This window comes from Oncorhynchus tshawytscha, linkage group LG16 (genome assembly GCF_018296145.1).
Source record: "Oncorhynchus tshawytscha isolate Ot180627B linkage group LG16, Otsh_v2.0, whole genome shotgun sequence".
Lineage (NCBI taxonomy): Eukaryota > Metazoa > Chordata > Actinopteri > Salmoniformes > Salmonidae > Oncorhynchus > Oncorhynchus tshawytscha.
Window position 1 is genome coordinate 78,121,240 of NC_056444.1, and position 19,274 is coordinate 78,140,513.

At 42.2% G+C, this 19,274-nt stretch overlaps 1 protein-coding gene across 5 annotated transcripts in view; it reads right to left on the minus strand.

Moving 5' to 3' along the window:
- LOC112235066 (copine-9) overlaps positions 1 to 19,274 on the minus strand; it is a 76,459-nt gene that overhangs the window by 54,091 nt on the left and 3,094 nt on the right. For all 5 annotated transcript variants that reach the window (XR_006079120.1, XR_006079122.1, XR_006079121.1 and 2 more), the window contains exons 3-4: positions 6,491 to 6,537; positions 1,157 to 1,260 (exon numbers count right to left, since the gene is read on the minus strand). Coding sequence is in view for 2 of the 5 variants with exons in the window: in XM_024403458.2 (XP_024259226.1) it covers positions 1,157 to 1,260; positions 6,491 to 6,537 (151 nt within the window). In the remaining 3 variants the exon portion in view is untranslated. The remainder of the gene's footprint in view (positions 1 to 1,156; positions 1,261 to 6,490; positions 6,538 to 19,274) is intronic.

Consider the following 19,274-nt stretch of genomic DNA (forward strand, 5'->3'; position numbering starts at 1 on the left):
AACAGTAGTTATGTAAAACGTTATTTTCTTCCCACATCCCTATGATACAAACGTCTAACATGTAGCCACAAATAGTTATTAAAATAAAATACTTTTCGCAGTTTAACACTAGAATTTTGCAGTTGCATATTACCTGACTTTGAAGAGCAGATAGAACAGTCTATAATGAATAAGACTGCTCAACCAAACCTACTGTGTATCACTGACTACATTAAAAAGCTATACTGATCTTTCTCTGGTATTGATCTGGACTAAGAGGTGTGGTGGCTGACCAGAATAACCAAGTGGACATAGAGATAGCACTTAAATCACAGTGATAAATGAAAAGGCTTGTTCTTCAGAAAGTATTTACACCCCTTGACTTTTTTACACATTTTGTTGTGTTACAGCCTGAATTTAAAATTGATTTAACATAGATTTTGTGTCACTGGTCTACACACAATATCCGAATGTCAAAGTGGAATTATGTTTTTCCAAATTTTTACAAATGAATTACAAATGAAAAGCTGAAATGTCTTTAGTCAATAAGTATTCAACCCTTTTGTTATGGAAAAGCCTAAATAAGTTCAGGAGTAAAAAAGTAACATAATAAGTTGCATGTGTTTAACATGATTTTTGAATGACTACCTCATCTCTGTACCCCACACATACAATTATCTGTCAGGTCTCTCAGTCGAGCAGTGCATTTCAAACACAGATTTAACCACAGAGGCCAGGAGGTTTTCCAATGCCTTGCAAAGAAGGGCACCTATTGGTAGATGGGTAAAAATGTCAAAAGCAGATATTGAATATCCTTTTGAACATGTTGATGTTATAAATTACACTTTGGATGGTGTACCAATACACCCAGTTTCTAAAAAAGATACAGGAGTACTTTCTAACTCAGTTGCCAGGAGAGGAAGGAAACCACTCAGGGATTTCACCATGAGGCCAATAGTGACAAAAAGTTGGTGGTGGCCCCCTCACTCTTGGTGGCCCCCTCACTCTTCCGTGAGTGAAGGCCTGCTCTGCGACCCGAAATACTAACAAGGGAGCAAAGAAAATTCTTGAAACTACTTAGAAATTGGTCCTATGTATAAAACTAAAAATGTTTATTTAGGCTTTTAGCCTAGCGGTAGGTATTTCCCAGTTGGAGACAGATAGGTTGGTCACTTACACGTCAAAGCGGAGGTTCTGCTTCTCTTCGAAGAAGAAGTCCAGGAAAAACTTCCGCACAAAGTTTGGATTCAGTGTGTTGTCAATAACCTCTGTTCTGCCAAACTGAAACAGTAGACAGGAAAAGGAAAACACGGGTTACAGAGTGATACTTCATCTAACAGAACCTCTATGGAAACACGGGTTACAGAGTGATACTTCATCTAACAGAACCTCTATGGAAACACGGGTTACAGAGTGATACTTCATCTAACAGAACCTCTATGGAAACACGGGTTACAGAGTGATACTCCATCTAACAGAACCTCTATGGAAACACGGGTTACAGAGTGATACTTCATCTAACAGAACCTCTATGGAAACACGGGTTACAGAGTGATACTTCATCTAACAGAACCTCTATGGAAACACGGGTTACAGAGTGATACTTCATCTAACAGAACCTCTATGGAAACACGGGTTACAGAGTGATACTTCATCTAACAGAACCTCTATGGAAACACGGGTTACAGAGTGATACTTCATCTAACAGAACCTCTATGGAAACATCAACTCCATAATTGATATCAGTATGAGCCATAAGATAATCAATGACACAATGTCACTCTAAATCTAAGTATATGAAAGTTTAACATCACTAGCAATATTATCCACATACATCAACCGTAACATTGGGATCAACTCAAAAACAATGATCAGCAAATCCCGAGTACTCTAAATGAAATAATCAGCACAGAGCCACAGCCATTACCAATACAGCCTGTGATCTAATCTACATCCTTAGTAAGTTAGAATCACCACTGGGTTTAAACCAATGGAGTGTTGTGTTCTAATGGCTGGCTCCTCAGCCAGAACAGAACCAAGGGAGTGTTGTGTTCTAATGGCTGGCTCCTCAGACAGAACAGAACCAAGGTTGTGTTGTGTTCTAATGGCTGGCTCCTCAGACAGAACAGAACCAAGCGAGTGTTGTGTTCTAATGGCTGGCTCCTCAGCCAGAACCGAACCAAGGGAGTGTTGTGTTCTAATTGCTGGCTACTCAGACAGAACATAACCAAGGGAGTGTTGTGTTCTAATGGCTGGCTACTCAGACAGAACAGAACCAAGGGAGTGTTGTGTTCTAATCAGAACAAAACCAAGGGAGTGTTGTGTTCTAATGGCTGGCTCCTCAGACAGAACAAAACCAACGGAGTGAGAGTGTCTGAGTGATTCTGTCTCAGCCGGCCGGCCCCAGGGCTGGAGCTCCATTTGTATCTACCAGACACGATTCCCCATTGGGCAGAGGGCCTGGCTGGTATGGTCCAACAGCACAGAGTAATGAGCTATTGATCCCTGCACTGCTTTAATACCCGGCTCATGACCTTAGCGCCCAGCGCACATAATCCCAGCTATCAACTCTGTCCCTCCCAATCCATTATCCGGCCTGGGAGGGGAGTTTATTGGAACCCTACCTACCTGGCATCCATCGACTAAGGAACCATCTGTCGTCACCTGAGACACTTCCACCTGTTCTATTTTGGGGCATTGTTTTCTGAGATACGATTAGTTAATGGGTAGTGGAGCGTTGTGGGGAATGTTTGTGTATAAAACGTAAAGAGATTGAAATTGCTGTGAAGTGACTGAAACTAAGAGGGCACAGCACTATAGTGTGTCAATGTTACAGTTAGATTTACTCTTAACATTTTACTTTTAGTTTACACCAACACATAAGTGTATATTGTTTATCAACCCTTGTCTCAGTGTATGTGGTGGTGATCAGAAATAGAGAGATGGGAAGTGAGGGAATATGATTTGGCTTGTGAGTCTTCACTCAATGAATGGTACACATACGTATGTCTGTAGTTGGGGATTGAAAGTTAACTGTGCTGATTATATAAAATATATACAGCACCAGTTAAAAGTTGGGACACACTTACTCATTCATGGGTTTCTTACTTTTTTCTACATTATAGAATAATAGTGAAGACATCAAAACTATGAAATAACACATATGGAATTGTCACACCCTGTCACGCCCTTTTTATGTCTCTATTTTGGTTTGGTCAGGGTGTGATTTGGGGTGGGCATTCTATGTTCTTTTTTCTATGTTTTGTATTTCTTTGTTTTGGCCGGGTATGGTTCTCAATCAGGGACAGCTGACTATCGTTGTCTCTGATTGGGAACCATACTCAGGTGGGAAAAAGCTACCTATGTTTTGTGGTAGTTATTTTATGTTTAGTGTTTTCTGCACCTGACAGGACTGTTTCGGATGAGTTTATTCTCTTTGTTATTTTGTTATAGTGTTCAGTTTAAATAAAAAGCATGAACACTTACCATGCTGTGCTTTGGTCCGATCCTTCATGCAACGACGACCGTTACAGGAATCCTGTAGTAACCCCCCCCAAAAAAGTGTTAAACAAATCAAAATATATCATCTTCAAAGTAGTCACCCTTTGCCTTGATGACAGCTTTGCACACTCTTGGCATTCTCTCAACCAGCTTCATGAGGAATGCTTTTCCAACAGTCTTGAAGGAGTTCCTACATACACTGAGCACTTGTTGGCTGCTTTTCCTTCACTCTGCGGTCCAACTCATTCCAAACCATTTCAATTGGGTTGAGGTCGGGTGATTGTGGAGGCCAGGGCATCTGATGCAGTACTCCATCACTCTTCTTCTTGGTCAAATAGCCCTTACACAGCCTGGAGGTGTGTTTTGTCATTGTCTTGTTGAAAAACAAATGACAGTTCCACTAAGCGCAAACCAGATGGGATGGCATATCGCTGCAGAATGCTGTGGTAGCCATGCTGGTTAAGGGAGCCTTGAATTCTAAATAAGTCACCTGAAAAGCACTCGCACACCATCACACCTCCTCCTCCATGCTTCACTGTGGGAACCACACATGCGGAGATCATCCGTTCAGCTACTCTGCGTCTCACAAAGAAACAGAACCAAAAATAAAAAAATTGGGCCAAAGGACAGATTTCCAGCAGTCTAATGTCCATTGGTCGTGTTTCTTGGCCCAAGCAAGTCTCTTCTTATTGGTGTCCTTTAGTAGTTTTTTTTTTGTAGCAATTCGACCATGAAGGCTTGATACCCTCAGTCTCCTCTGAACAGTTGATGTTGAGATGTGTCGGTTACTTGAACTCTGTGAAGCATTTATTTGGGCTGCAATTTCTGAGGAGCAGTTAACTCTAATGAACTTTGAACTTTCCTGTAGCGGTCCTCACGAGATCCAGTTTCATCATAGTGCTTGATGGTTTTTGCAACTGCACTTGAAGAAACTTTCAAAGTTCTTGAAATGTTCCGGATTGACTGACCTTCATGTCTTAAAGTAATGATGGACTGTCGTTTCTTTTTGTTTATTTGAGCTGTTCTTGCCATAATATGGACTTGGTCTTTTACCAAATAGGGCTTTCGTATACCACCCTACTTTATCCCAACACAACTGTTTGGCTCAAACGCATTAAGAAGGAAAGACATTTCACAAATTATCACAACTGTTAATTGAAATGCATTCCATGTGACTACCTCATGAAGCTGGTTGAGAGAATGCCAAGAGTCTGCAAAGCTGTCATCAAGGCAAAGGGTGGCTGCTTTGAAGAATCTCAATTGAAAATATATTTTGATTTGTTTAACACTTTTTTGGTTACTACATGATTCCATATGTGTTATTTCATAGTAGATGTCTTCACTATTTTTCTACAATGTAGAAAATAGTAAAAATAAAGAGAAACCCTTGAATGAGTAGGTGTGTCCAACCTTTTGACTGGTACTGTATTTTATTTGGCACATACACCGGATAGCTGCTGTGCAATGTGTTGTTTTACAGGGTCAGCCATAGGACAGTGCCCCTGGAGCAAATTAGGGTTAAGTGCCTTGTTCAAGAGCATATCGATTTTTCACCTAGTCGGCTCGGGTCTTCGAACCAGCAGTTTCTGGCCCAACACTGACCGCTAGGCTACCTACCACCCTATAATTATGCCCTCTCTTTGATTAGCCCTGTCGCAATGAAAAAGGTAGTGGAAGACGTCTTGCTGTAAGGGGATCGACTCAGACAAAGCCCTTAATGACATTCTTTAGTCAAGCAGTGTTGACTTATTAAATATATAAACAAACAAAAACCGTCAGCACTGTGGCAGAGATTAAATTGGTTCTGCACTTTAGGATAAAGGTTCTCTCAAAAGAAATGCAAGAAGAGGATATTCAAGAGAGGTAGAGGGAGCGATAGAGATTGAGAGAGATAGAGGGAGAGAAAAAGACAAAGATAGAGATACAGATTGAGAGAGAAAGAGAGAGAGCACTTTGAGAATGAGCTAGCTTGCTGCTGATGATGATATTCCCAGCTAGACATTCCTCTGCATTGTGCAGTGCTCATGGCTTAGGCTGTGGCGGCTGGCATAGCAGCAGTTTTGCTATGTAGAGGGACTATCGGCAAAGTCGACAGAGAAGGGCCGATAGCCGACAGAGAAGGGCCGATAGCCGACAGAGAGGAGCCGATAGCCGACAGAGAGGAGCCGATAGCCGACAGAGAGGAGCCGATAGCCGACAGAGAGGAGCCGATAGCCGACAGAGAGGAGCCGATAGCCGACAGAGAGGAGCCGATAGCCGACAGAGAGGAGCCGATAGCCGACAGAGAGGAGCCGATAGCCGACAGAGAGGAGCCGATAGCCGACAGAGAAGGGCCGATAGCCGACAGAGAAGGGCCGATAGCCGACAGAGAAGGGCAGAAAGCCGACAGACTAGAAAAGGACAATATCGGGTAGGCCGAGAGAAAGAGAGACAGAAAGAGAGAGGTCTCCCATCAGCTATGGTGTAGGTGTGAATATTTAATGAATCCCTCTGGGATTAATGTAGACCTCTGGGGAAACTTTGGCTCATCTTGTTCACCATCTTACTACCTGAACCTATCTTATCCTGTCTTGTTCCCTCTCAATTGAGTTGAATTGTAACAATAACAGCACATATTGTTGGGGACATTTCCTGCTTTTACATCCTGCTATCATTGACTTGAATGGGGATGACCATTCTATTTCTATGGCAGCACATGCAGTCAGCAGAAGAGGAGAAGAGAACATGTGCGTCTTTAAAAAAAAAAGGTTATTTGAACGGTTATTAAAGTGACTGCGGTCATTTGGCTGGCCAACAACCGTCATCCAAAATTCCATGACCGTCACAGCCCCTTAATTTCAGTGATGGTGGATAAGCTCCAAAAACCAAAGAAGAAGATGGAACAACATGAGTCTCAGTCTGGAAGGTTCTTACGTTTCCCCGAATCGTATGAATAAGTACCTTTAACAGAACAGCGAGTCAAGACGCAAATGAAAAAAAGGCTGAAAACAGAATTTCATTTTCAACTCACCTCCCTCCACTCTTTGGTGCCGATACCCTGCACATACAGCACAACCACTGCAGAGAGACAAAGAGAGAAGACAGAAGGCTATAGAACATGGGGCCAATTGCATTTGTAGAGTGTTTTTCATTTACAGACATAAAATCACAAAGCTCTCTACATTGTAGAGCAACTATTAAAATAAAAATGCTTTAAAAAGGTCACAACATTGAAACTAATAGAGATCTAATTTGGTAGCATAGTATATGACAGTCATTAAATTCTCCCTGAAAACATATTTCTCTAATAAGTATTCAGAAAAAAAAACACTTGTTGATTCAGTTCAGGTTGGTCAACCGTTGACACAGCCATTTAAACACAACGGTTGAATGTTGGGCATCAGCAGTAATGCACTTCACTCTGGCTTCGTGCAGGCAATTAAAAATATGTTCTCTCTTCTAAAGACCAATTAGGAACGTTGAGAAAACAGCATTGGAGCAAGTGTCTGGGCACCTTGGCAACATTACTGCATTGGCAATTGCTGCTCATAGCAGATCTAAAATAGTAACACAAGAATGGAGCTATATACAGGGAGAACAAGTCCCAGATCAATGTGGAGCTATACACAGGGAGTACCAGTACCAGATCAATGTGGAGCTATACACAGGGAGTACCAGTACCAGATCAATGTGGAGCTATATACAGGGAGTACCAGTACCAGATCAATGTGGAGCTATATACAGGGAGTACCAGTACCAGATCAATGTGGAGCTATATACAGGGAGTACCAGTACCAGATCAATGTGGAGCTATACACAGGGAGTACCAGATCAATGTGGAGCTATATACAGGGAGTACCAGATCAATGTGGAGCTATACACAGGGAGTACCAGATCAATGTGGAGCTATATACAGGGAGTACCAGTACCAGATCAATGTGGAGCTATATACAGGGAGTACCAGTACCAGATCAATGTGGAGCTATATACAGGGAGTACCAGTACCAGATCAATGTGGAGCTATACACAGGGAGTACCAGATCAATGTGGAGCTATATACAGGGAGTACCAGATCACCAGATCAGATCAATGTGGAGCTATATACAGGGAGTACCAGTACCAGATCAATGTGGAGCTATATACAGGAGTACCAGTACCAGATCAATGTGGAGCTATATACAGGGAGTACCAGTACCAGATCAATGTGGAGCTATATACAGGGAGTACCAGTACCAGATCAATGTGGAGCTATATACAGGGAGTACCAGTACCAGATCAATGTGGAGCTATATACAGGGAGTACCAGTACCAGATCATTGTGGAGCTATATACAGGGAGTACCAGTACCAGATCAATGTACAGAGGTACAAGGCATTTGAGGTAGATATGCACATGAAGGCCTGGTAAAGTGACTAGGCATCAGGATAGATAATAATAATAAGGTATTTGAGGTAGATATATACATGAAGGCTGGGTAAAGTGACTAGGCATCAGGATAGATAATAATAAGGTATTTGAGGTAGATATGTACATGAAGGCTGGGCCAAGTGACTAGGCATCAGGATAGATAAAAAGGTATACACTTAGGTTGGAGTCATTAAAACTCTTTTCAACCACTCCACAAATTTCTTGTTAACAAACTATAGTTTTGGCAAGTTGGTTAGGACATCTACTTTGTGCATGACATAAGTCATTTTTCCAACAATTGTTTACAGACAGATTATTTCACTTATAATTCATTGTATCTCTATTCCAGTGGGTCAAAGTTTGCATACACAAAATTGAATGTGCCTTTAAACAGCTTGGAAAATTCCAGAAAATGATGTCATGGCTCTAGAAGCTTCTGATAGGCTAATTGAAAAAATTTGAGTCAAATGGAGGTGTACCTGTGGATGTATTTTAAGGACTACCTTCAAACTCAGTGCCTCTTTGCTTGACATCATGGGAAATTCAAAAGAAATCAGCCAAGACCTCAGAAAACATTTTGTAGACCTCCACAAATCTGGTTCATCTTTGGGAGCAATTTCCAAACTCCTGAAGGTACCACATTCATCTGTACAAACAATAGTACGTAAATATAAACACCATGGGACCACGCAGCCATCATACCGCTCAGGAAGGAGAAGCGTTCTGTCTCCTAGAGATGAATGTACTTTGGGGCGAAAAGCGCAAATCAATCCCAGCACAACAGCAAAGGACCTTGTGAAGATGCTGGAGGAAACAGGTACAAAAGTATCTATATCCACAGTAAAACAAGTCCTATATCGATATAACCTAAAAGGCCGCTCGGCAAAGGAAGAAGCCACTGCTCCAAAACTGCCATAAAAAAAGCCAGACTGCAGTTTGCAACTACACATGGGGACAAAGATTGTACTTTTTGGATAAATGTCCTCTGGTCTGATAACGCCCAGCGCAATGTTTGGAGGAAAAAGGGGGAGACTTGCAAGCCAAAGAACACCATCCCAACCGTGAAGCACGGGGTGGCAGCATCATGTTGTGTGGTTGCTTTGCTGCAGGAGGGACTGGTGCTCTTCACAAAATAGATGGCATCATGAGGCAGGACAATTATGTGGATATATTGAAGCAACATCTCAAGACATCAGTCAGGAAGTTAAAGCTTGGTCGCAAATGGGTCTTCCAAATGGACAATGACCCCAAGCATACTTCCAAAGTTGTGGCAAAACGGCTTAAGGACAACAATGTCAAGGTATTGAAGTGGCCATCAAAGCCCTGACCTCAATCCTATAGACAATTTGAGGGCAGAACTGAAAAAGCGTGTGCGAGCCACGAGGCCTACAAACCTGACTCAGTTACACCAGCTCTGTCAGGAGGAATGAGACAAAATTTTCCTAACTTTTTGTGGGAAGCTCGTGGAAGACTACCCGAAATGTTTGACCCAAGTTAAACAATTTAAAGGCAATGCTACCAAATACTAATAGAGTGAAAGTAAACTTCTGAACCACTGGGAATGTGATGAAGGAAATAAAATCTTAATAAATAATTCTCTACTATTATTCTGACATTTGACATTCTTAAAATAAAGTGGTGATCCTAACTGACCTAAGACAGGGATTTTTTACTAGGATTAAATGTCAGGAATTGTGCACAACTGAGTTTTATGTAAACTCCTGACTTCAACTGTATGAACATGAAGGCAGGGTAAAATAACTAGACATCAGGTTAGATAATAATAAGAGTAGCACCAGCATATGATGAGTGTAAGTGTGTGTGTGTTTGTGTGTGCGCGCGCATGTGTGTGTCATGTCGGTGTGTGTGTGTGTGTGGTAAATGTGAATGTTTGTTGGTTTTGTATGGGACCGTCTATGTATGTATGTATGTGTGTATGTGTGTGTGCGCGCGTGTGTCTGTGTGTGTGTGCATGGTGTCTATAAAGTCTAGTGAGTGTGCGTAGGGTCAGTGCAAGATAGTTGGTACAGATGGTTTGGGTCCCATAATTGACTATTTAACGGTCTGGCTATTTAGCAGTCTTATGGCTTGGGAGTCGAAGCTGTCTCAGAGCCTGTTGGTCTGAGAGCCAATGCACCAGTACGGTTTGTCAGAGCTTGGCAGAGTGAACAGTCTATGGCTTGGGGGTCGAAGCTGTCTCAGAGCCTGTTGGTCTGAGAGCCTATGCGCCAGTACGGTTTGTCAGACCTTGGCAGAGTGAACAGTCTATGACCTGCGTGGCTGGAGTCTTTGCCGATTTTTTGAGCCTTCCTTAAACACCGCCTGATACAGAGGTCCTGGATGGCAGCGAGCTCTGCCCCAGTGATGTACTGTGCCGTCCGCACCACCCTCTGTAGCGCTTTGTGGCCAAGGGCGGTGCATTTTCCATACCAAGGGTTGATCCAGACAGTCAAGATGCAAAGAATAATCTGTCTACCCAAGTTGCCTCTGTGTTTGTAAGTATGTCAGAGGACAGTAAGTGAGATTGAGACAGATTTAGTCAAGGCAGAGCTATGAGAGCTCACAGTAGTGCCCTGTAGTCTAATTCTAAAAGCTAACAGGGTGTGCTGGAGCCATAGTTAGCTCCTAGCAGTGCAGCCCATTAAAATATGGAACTCTGGTTGGTCAACAAAGTAAACAGCTATCGGGGGTGCCTTGCAGAAACAGCATTTGAACAACAGCATGGAGCGAATCATTCAAAGGAGATAAGAAGTGCTTCCTTGACCTCAAATCAAATCAAATTTTATTTGTCACATACACATGGTTAGCAGATGTTAATGCGAGTGTAGCGAAATGCTTGTGCTTCTAGTTCCGACAATGCAGTAATAACGAACAAGTAATCTAACTAACAATTCCAAAAAAACTACTGTCTTATACACAGTGTAAGGGGATAAAGAATATGTACTGTGATATACAGTAGGATTCCAGAAACTAGTACTCCTTTAGATTATTCTACTTTTGAGGAAAGATGAGAGAAGCCCACAGCCTAAGTAGGCTTGGACGATATATCGTTTATACCGTATACCGCCGGTAGGTACAGAAACGGTATGAACATCTGGATATCGCCCAACCCTTAACCTAACTCCCAGCAGCAGATTGATTGTTTGCTTTATGGAAGGTGACTGGGAGAGGACAGCCCATCTGGTGGGATACAGCAGAGCCAAATCCAAAGGAGCTGCATGCCAACTTTTTTCCTTTGGCTTCAGGATCAGGTAACCAGGTGAACAGAACTTCAATTCAATCAGCCTTACTATTGAATCCATTATGCTGAGTGTTGAGGTAGCCAATAAAAAAAAAATTGAAAAGTTCACAATTCTATCTATTGTACAACAGAGCTTATTGTCGTGTAGAAAATAGGTTGGCAAAGTAATACAAAAATACATGCAGACATGCAGACTTCCTATTAGATCTGAAAAGACACCCATCACAAGTCTAGCTGACAGTGCATTACATTAGGCTGACAGTGCATTACATTAGGCTGGACAGTGCATTACATTAGGCAGACAGTGCATTACATTAGGCAGGACAGTGCATTACATTAGGCAGGACAGTGCATTACATTAGGCAGGACAGTGCATTACATTAGGCTGGACAGTGCATTACATTAGGCTGGACAGTGCATTACATTAGGCTGGACAGTGCATTACATTAGGCAGGACAGTGCATTACATTAGGCAGGACAGTGCATTACATTAGGCAGGACAGTGCATTACATTAGGCTGGACAGTGCATTACATTAGGCTGGACAGTGCATAACATTAGGCTGGACAGTGCATAACATTAGGCTGGACAGTGCATTACATTAGGCTGGACAGTGCATTACATTAGGCTGGACAGTGCATTACATTAGGCTGGACAGTGCATTACATTAGGCTGGACAGTGCATTACATTAGGCTGGACAGTGCATTACATTAGGCTGGACAGTGCATTACATTAGGCTGGACAGTGCATTACATTAGGCTGGACAGTGCATTACATTAGGCTGGACAGTGCATTACATTAGGCAGGACAGTGCATTACATTAGGCAGGACAGTGCATTACATTAGGCAGGACAGTGCATTACATTAGGCTGGACAGTGCATTACATTAGGCTGGACAGTGCATTACATTAGGCTGGACAGTGCATTACATTAGGCTGGACGGTGCATTACATTAGGCTGGACGGTGCATTACATTAGGCAGGACGGTGCATTACATTAGGCTGGACGGTGCATTACATTAGGCTGGACGGTGCATTACATTAGGCTGGACGGTGCATTACATTAGGCTGGACGGTGCATTACATTAGGCTGGACAGTGCATTACATTAGGCTGGACAGTGCATTACATTAGGCTGGACAGTGCATTACATTAGGCAGGACAGTGCATTACATTAGGCTGACAGTGCATTACATTAGGCAGGACAGTGCATTACATTAGGCAGGACAGTGCATTACATTAGGCTGGACAGTGCATTACATTCGGCTGACAGTGCATTACATTAGGCTGACAGTGCATTACATTAGGCTGGACAGTGCATTACATCATCCTGTCTAAAATGCATGCAAAAGGGCAAAATACCAGACAATATTCTTCACACTGTTAATTTATCAGAGTGTGAATCAAGTTGAAGTAAGCAGAGGGTACTTTTGTGGTCTATGATGAATGATCTTACATAGTCACATGGATGTTTTATTACACTGTTGATTGCCATAGGCTGGGTTTTGGATTTGCCTTGCAAAAATAATCACACTGGATCAGGCCTAAAACCTCCTTGCTTGTGGGCATTGCATAAAAGCTGCTTGCTATGAGGAACACAGGAAGATGGAGTGAGGAACCAAAGAGAGGAGGAATATGTTTGCTTGGCAGACAGAGGGAGAAATTATTCACTCAAACACATCAAGCCGGTCACGGATTGAGGGCTACGCTGCAGGTTTCAGGACTCGACTGTGAGAAATCCCCCCTAAATCTCTCTCACAGCAATTTAGGAGGGAGGATAGGGTTTAGATCCCGGCTAATCTATTGGGGAGAGGGGGGGTGGGCTGACCCTGAATGAATCAAGTGTGGAACCCCCTAAACCCTAGCAGGGTCTGTTTTAACAAGGTCACATAGAAACACCACCAGTCTGCACACATAGGGACAATGGCAGCTATGAGTGACACTTCTGAGTCCTTATAGTTGACACATCACAACCTTGAAACAGAGGAGACACACACTAGGGCTGACTCCATTTAGTTGACTGGTCCATTGTTTGTTCGATAGGCTGTTGGTCGACTGAGATTTCTTTAGTCGAGCAGTAGCATAAAATAAAAATCACAGTGTACAAGACCTGTCTGATGTGGCTCCTGTCTGAGTGGACTGATCCATTGTGGAGGCCTGTCTGAGTGGACTGATTCATTGTGGAGGCCTGTCTGAGTGGACTGATCCATTGTGGAGGCCTGTCTGAGTGGACTGATCCATTGTGGAGGCCTGTCTGAGTGGACTGATCCATTGTGGAGGCCTGTCTGAGTGGACTGATCCATTGTGGAGGCCTGTCTGAGTGGACTGATCCATTGTGGAGACCTGTCTGAGTGGACTGATCCATTGTGGAGACCTGTCTGAGTGGACTGATCCATTGTGGAGACCTGTCTGAGTGGACTGATCCATTGTGGAGGCTGTGGGTATGGCACACCCCATCAGTCTAAGACATGTGCTACTGAAATTGTATATGGTTATATTACGTAAACAAACACTAATAAAAAATTATATAATTTTATAACAAATGCGCAACTGAGAAGATACATCGACGTCAATATCCCAGGTCAAGGCATCGTGTTGGAAATGGACTGGGAGTATAGACGGATATCTTGGTCTACAGTCAATGTCAGTTCTTTAAAACCTGTTAGATAACATGTGTTGTAAAGGACCAGTAAAATAACCAGTAGCCCAACTTCTTTTATATCATAAACCACATTGCTGATGGCAGTAATGTTGTGTGTCACCTGTTAGGTAGTTCTGTGTGTAGTATGCATATATACGGCTGCCAATGAGATGGTGGCTTAGGTAGCTAGAAAGGGTACATTTTAGCTGTGTCATGATTCTAAAAGAGGAGAAATTCTTACTTAAAAGAGCCATGGTAAACAATGATTAATGATAGTCAGTGTGGGTGAAATTGCAGCTTTTATATTAATCTGCTGGGGAGACCTATACAACTCCTATTAAAATATGACCTTTTTGAAAAGCTCCTTGAGTGGCTTAATAAGATTTAATAAACGAACGTACAACATTAGGATCTTAATTACACCCACGGCAGGGACTGGCGTTTCCAAGCCTCAATCAGGGAGTATAACTTAATGGATGGAATAATAGGTTTGTGGTAGGTATTAGACCTGCTTAAATTACTTTTCGGGGAATAATCTCAGCAGGGAAGCAGTCCTTGAGTACCTTCCTTTCTAAAATAGACTGAGAAGGTTATGCACATCGGAGGAAATAGTTTTTTTCCACACTGCCTACATTTTTCTCTTATCCAGAGCAACTTACAGTTACATGCCTTGCTTAAGGTCACATTGACAGATTAGTTAACTAATCGGTTCGGGGATTTGAACCAACGACCGTTCGGTTATTGACTCAATGCTCTTAACCACTTACTACTTCATATTGAGTAGTCTGGTGGTTCTGCATCGGTGTGGGAGTTCAACTACTTGAGTCATACAGATCAGCTATTGTAAGCTATGGAAAGCAATTGTCTCATTCTGACAAATGTACTATTATGCAAAATGAGACTGACGTTTAACTATTTTAGAGAGATTAAAGCATTATAATTTTTTACATTTAGTAGATACTCTTATCTACAGCGACTTACAGTAATGAGTACATACATTTTTGTACTAGTCCCCTATTGGAATCGAACCCACAACTCTAGAGTTGCAAGCAACATGCTCTACCAACTGAGCCACACAAGGACCTCCAAACTGCAAAGAAGTGCAGTATACAGAACAGTGAAGTGCTCTAAAACAAAGGACATATCTCATACATCACATTATGTATATCGCATGCCAATCAAAGAGATTATGCTCGGAACTCAAATTTTCTTTTCAGGATGCAACTCTAAGAAGCAATCACAATACGGAATGGATTTCAGCGAGACGAATTTGTGAGAGCAGTTTCTCCTCAAGGGTAGTCCATGCTTGGGTTAAAGGTCACACATGCCTAGAATATATTTAGGTTAGCCTGGATCATACGGATATAAAGAGTGACTATGAGTCAATGGGAAACGTCCTCTCCACCAAACCCCTAGTTAAGTTAATCAACCTCCATACAAATTCATGAGCATCTTGGTGGAATTCATACAACACTTTGACAGCACTGTCCATGACAGACTAAAGTCCATGACAAAAAAAAGGCCATGGCCAATAACATACTGTATTCTCAATAACTGAAACAATTTCTGGTTTCTAAAATAGATTCATGAACACTAGGGCTGTCCCCGACTAAAAGAAAAAAGGTCAACCGAAAGTCGTCTATTCTTTCGACAAATCGATTGGTCAACATTTTTAAATTTGTATTTTTTTCCCATAAGGTGTGTTTTTTTGTTGTGTTATAATAAAAATAAAATATATGTATTGAGCTTGTCTGATGCTTAAAGCACACTGATGAAATAAGACGCAAAGGACTCAAGAGGAAGGCAGAGACCAAGATAACCAGAAGAGAAAAACCTTAACCTGACCCGACCGTCCTCCTCTCGCTCCTGCTGGCTTTAGCAGATTCTACCGTTGCTCTCCTGAAGTTGCTGGTAATAGGCGATGATTTGGCAACCTCGTGTGGAATGCCAATTTACAGGGCTTTCGGAAACTATTCAGACCCTTGACTTTTTCCACATTTTGCTACGTTACAGCCTTATTCTAAAATTGATTTGTTTAAATCCTCATCAATCTACCCACAATACCCCCAATGACAAAACAAAAAACAGGTTTATTAAATGTATTAAAAATAAAAAACTGGAATATCACATTTACATAAGTATTCAGACCCTTTTCTTAGTACTTGTTGAAGCACCTTTGGTAGCGATTACAACCTCAAGTCTTCTTGGGTATGATGCTACAAGCTTGGCCCACCTGTATTTGGGAAGTTTCTTCCATTCTTCACTGCAGATCCTCTCAAGCTCTGTCAGGTTGGATGGGTGCATTGCTGCACAACTTTCATCAGGTCTATCCAGAGATGTTCAATTGGGTTCAAGTCTGGGGTTTGGCTGGGCCACTCAAGGACATTCAGAGATATTTCCCGAAGCCACTCCTGTGTTGTCATGGCTGTGTGCTTAAGGTCGTTGCTCTGTTGGAAGGTGAACCTTCGCCCAAGTCCGAGGTCCTGGGCGCTCTGGAGCAGGTTTCATCAAGGATCTCTGTACTTTGCTCCATTCATCTTTCCCTCAACCCTGACTAGTCCCCCAGTTCCTGCCGATGAAAAACATCTGCACAGGCCTCCCGAGTGGTGCAGCAGTCTAAAGTACTGCATCGCAATGCTAGAGGATACACTACACACCCAGGTTTGATCCCAGGCTGTGTCGCAGCTGGCCGTGACTGGGAGACCCATGAGGCGACGCACAACTTGCCCAGCATCGTCCAGGTTAGGGGAGGGTTTGGCCGGCCAGGATGTCCTTGTACCATCGCGCTCTAGTGACTCATTGTGGTTGCTGGGCACACGCACGCTGACTTCAGTCGCCAAATATATGTTGTTTCTTCTGAGACATTGGTGTGCGAGGCTTCCGGGTTAAGTGAGCAGTGTGTCAAGAAGCAGTGCGGCTTGGCAGGGTCGTGTTTTGGAGGATGCATGGATCTCTGCCTCTCCTATGTCCGTACAGGTGTTTCAGCGTTAGGACAAGACTAACTACCAATTGGACATCAGGAAATTGGGGAGAAAAAGGGGTAGAAGGTACCAACAAAAGTAAAATACAAATATTTGTCACCTGTAATAAAGCTATGGTAGACAGCATCAAGAGAGTAGTGGCTTCTGCATTCTGCTAAATGGTGTCAACATAGTTAAGAACTGTCAGGTACCCTTCCCCAGATCTGTGCCTCAGCATAATCCTGTCTTGGAGCTCTACGGACAATTTCTTCAACCTCATGGCTTTTGCTCTGACATGCACTGTCAACTGTGGGACCTTATATAGATAGGTGTGTGCCATTCCAAATCATGTCCAGTCAATTGAATTTACCACAAGTGACTCCAATTAAGTTATAGAAACATTTCAAGGATGATCAATGGAAACAAGATGCACCTGAGCTCAATTTCGAGTCTCATAGCAAGGGGTCTGAATACTTAAGTAAATAAGATATTTATGTTTTTTTTTATACATTTGCAAAAATTTCCCTAAATTTTGTTTTGCTTTGTCATTATGGGGTTTTGTGTGTAGATTGCTGAGGAAATGTTTTATTTAATCCATTTTAGAATAGGGCTGCAACATAACAAAACCTCAAGAGGTCTGAATACTTTCCCAATGCACTGTAGATATGCTACTGCTCGACTAAAAGAAATCTTGATCGATGAACAGGCTGTCGACCAAACAATCGACCATTCAAATAATTGGGGTCAGCCAAAAATTAACATAAAATTTAAATAGCATAAAACACACACACACACACACACACAACATAAAGCACTTAGACACACATGGGTAATTGCACAGGTACATAGACAAAGCATAAGGTAATTCAATCATGGACACACACGCAGGCAACAATCTATTTAACTTCTCATAGCAAAGAGAGCCCCGGCAAAGAATTGGTACAAGAACAAAGTTATTATGTCTGAGCCATCTATTACTATGAGTTCAGAGCATATTCTTCTATTTACACAAAGCATGCACACAAACACACATGCACACAAACACACATGCACACATGCACAAACACACAGCAAGTGTAATCTATGTGATTGGTTTGTTGATAGCACAAACTAGAAGAGGAAAAACATCCATATCACATTTCACATTCTCAACTAGTTGGAGATTAGGCAGAGCACCTGCACCAGCGGCCTAAATCAATTAAGGACCACTAAACTCATAATCAAAGACCCCAATCTCTGAGTACCTTGGCGGGGCTGTTCCTGTTGCTAATGTGCACCTTCATCAGAGCCCCATGGTGTCTCTGATTCTGTGGGATTGCTGTGGTGACATCCAGCCCCATGAGCCCTGTCCTGTCAGCTCAAAGCCGTCACCCTGTTCTGACCCCAACCTGACAGACTGTTGACCAACATATAGTAGCGTTCACCAAGCAACACTAGAGCAGGAATAATTTCTGCATTGTATCAAGCATTTGAAAAACCGAACAAAATATAGGCCAAGTAGAGGGTTATTTCATTCCTGAGTTCCAAAGTGACCTGTACAGTTTAAGTCGAGTCCCACCGCAAAGAGCAATCCGACACTCAAAACAAAGTGAAATGATAGGCCATGAACAGGAGTAAAAACAAATGTTTAAACATGAAATAGATCACAGCCATGTAATTATAGAGTTGGGCCAACTTGTAGAATTTTGAATATTGTTCTAATTTTAGACATTTAGTTACATAGCATTGTTTAAATATCCCCCATGTAATGTTAGTGGAGCTAACATGGCTGCCATAGAATGTTGTAGTGTCATGTAAATCCATTATAATGCAGAAACACCAATGTCCTAACCAGAATAATTGTAATTCAATAGGATCGCTATGGTCCCAACTCTCTAAATACATGGCTCTTGATCAGAAACTCTTCAGTCAAACAGATAACACTGCAACTGTGGTTGTGTTTCTGAGACCACATCTTTGAGTCAAGCAGAAACTAGTGAAAAACTGAGATGTAGGGAACAGATAAGGTAATGTCGTCGACTTCCGCCAAAGTCGGTCCCTCTCCTTGTTCGGGCGGTGTTTTTGCGGTCGACGTCACCGACCTTCTAGCCATCACAGATCCATTTTTCATTTTCCATTGGTTTTGTCTTGTCTTCCTACACACCTGGTTCCAATCCCATCAATGACATGTTGTGTATTTAACCCTCTGTTTCCCGTCATGTCCTTGTCGGAGATTGTTTGATTGTACGTTTTGTGTATTATGTGTTGATGCGCGACGGGTTTTGTACTCACTTTTTTATTATTTTGTCAATTGGGTTTTGGAGTTTTGTGAAGCACTGATTAAACAACTCCGTTTATACTAAGTTCGTTCTCCTGCGCCTGACTTCCCTGCCACCAACACGCAACCCATTACAGTTAACCTATCTGACTTTGAAGACCAACAGATAGGAGTGAATGATGAGTAAAACAGATGTTAAAACTGACTATGAACCTGTGACGTGTAATCTCTGTCATTTTTCCAATGTCATATTTCAAATCTCAGAAATGACGTGTGTAACCATTCGAATAGCAAAAGACGCAAATGTTCTC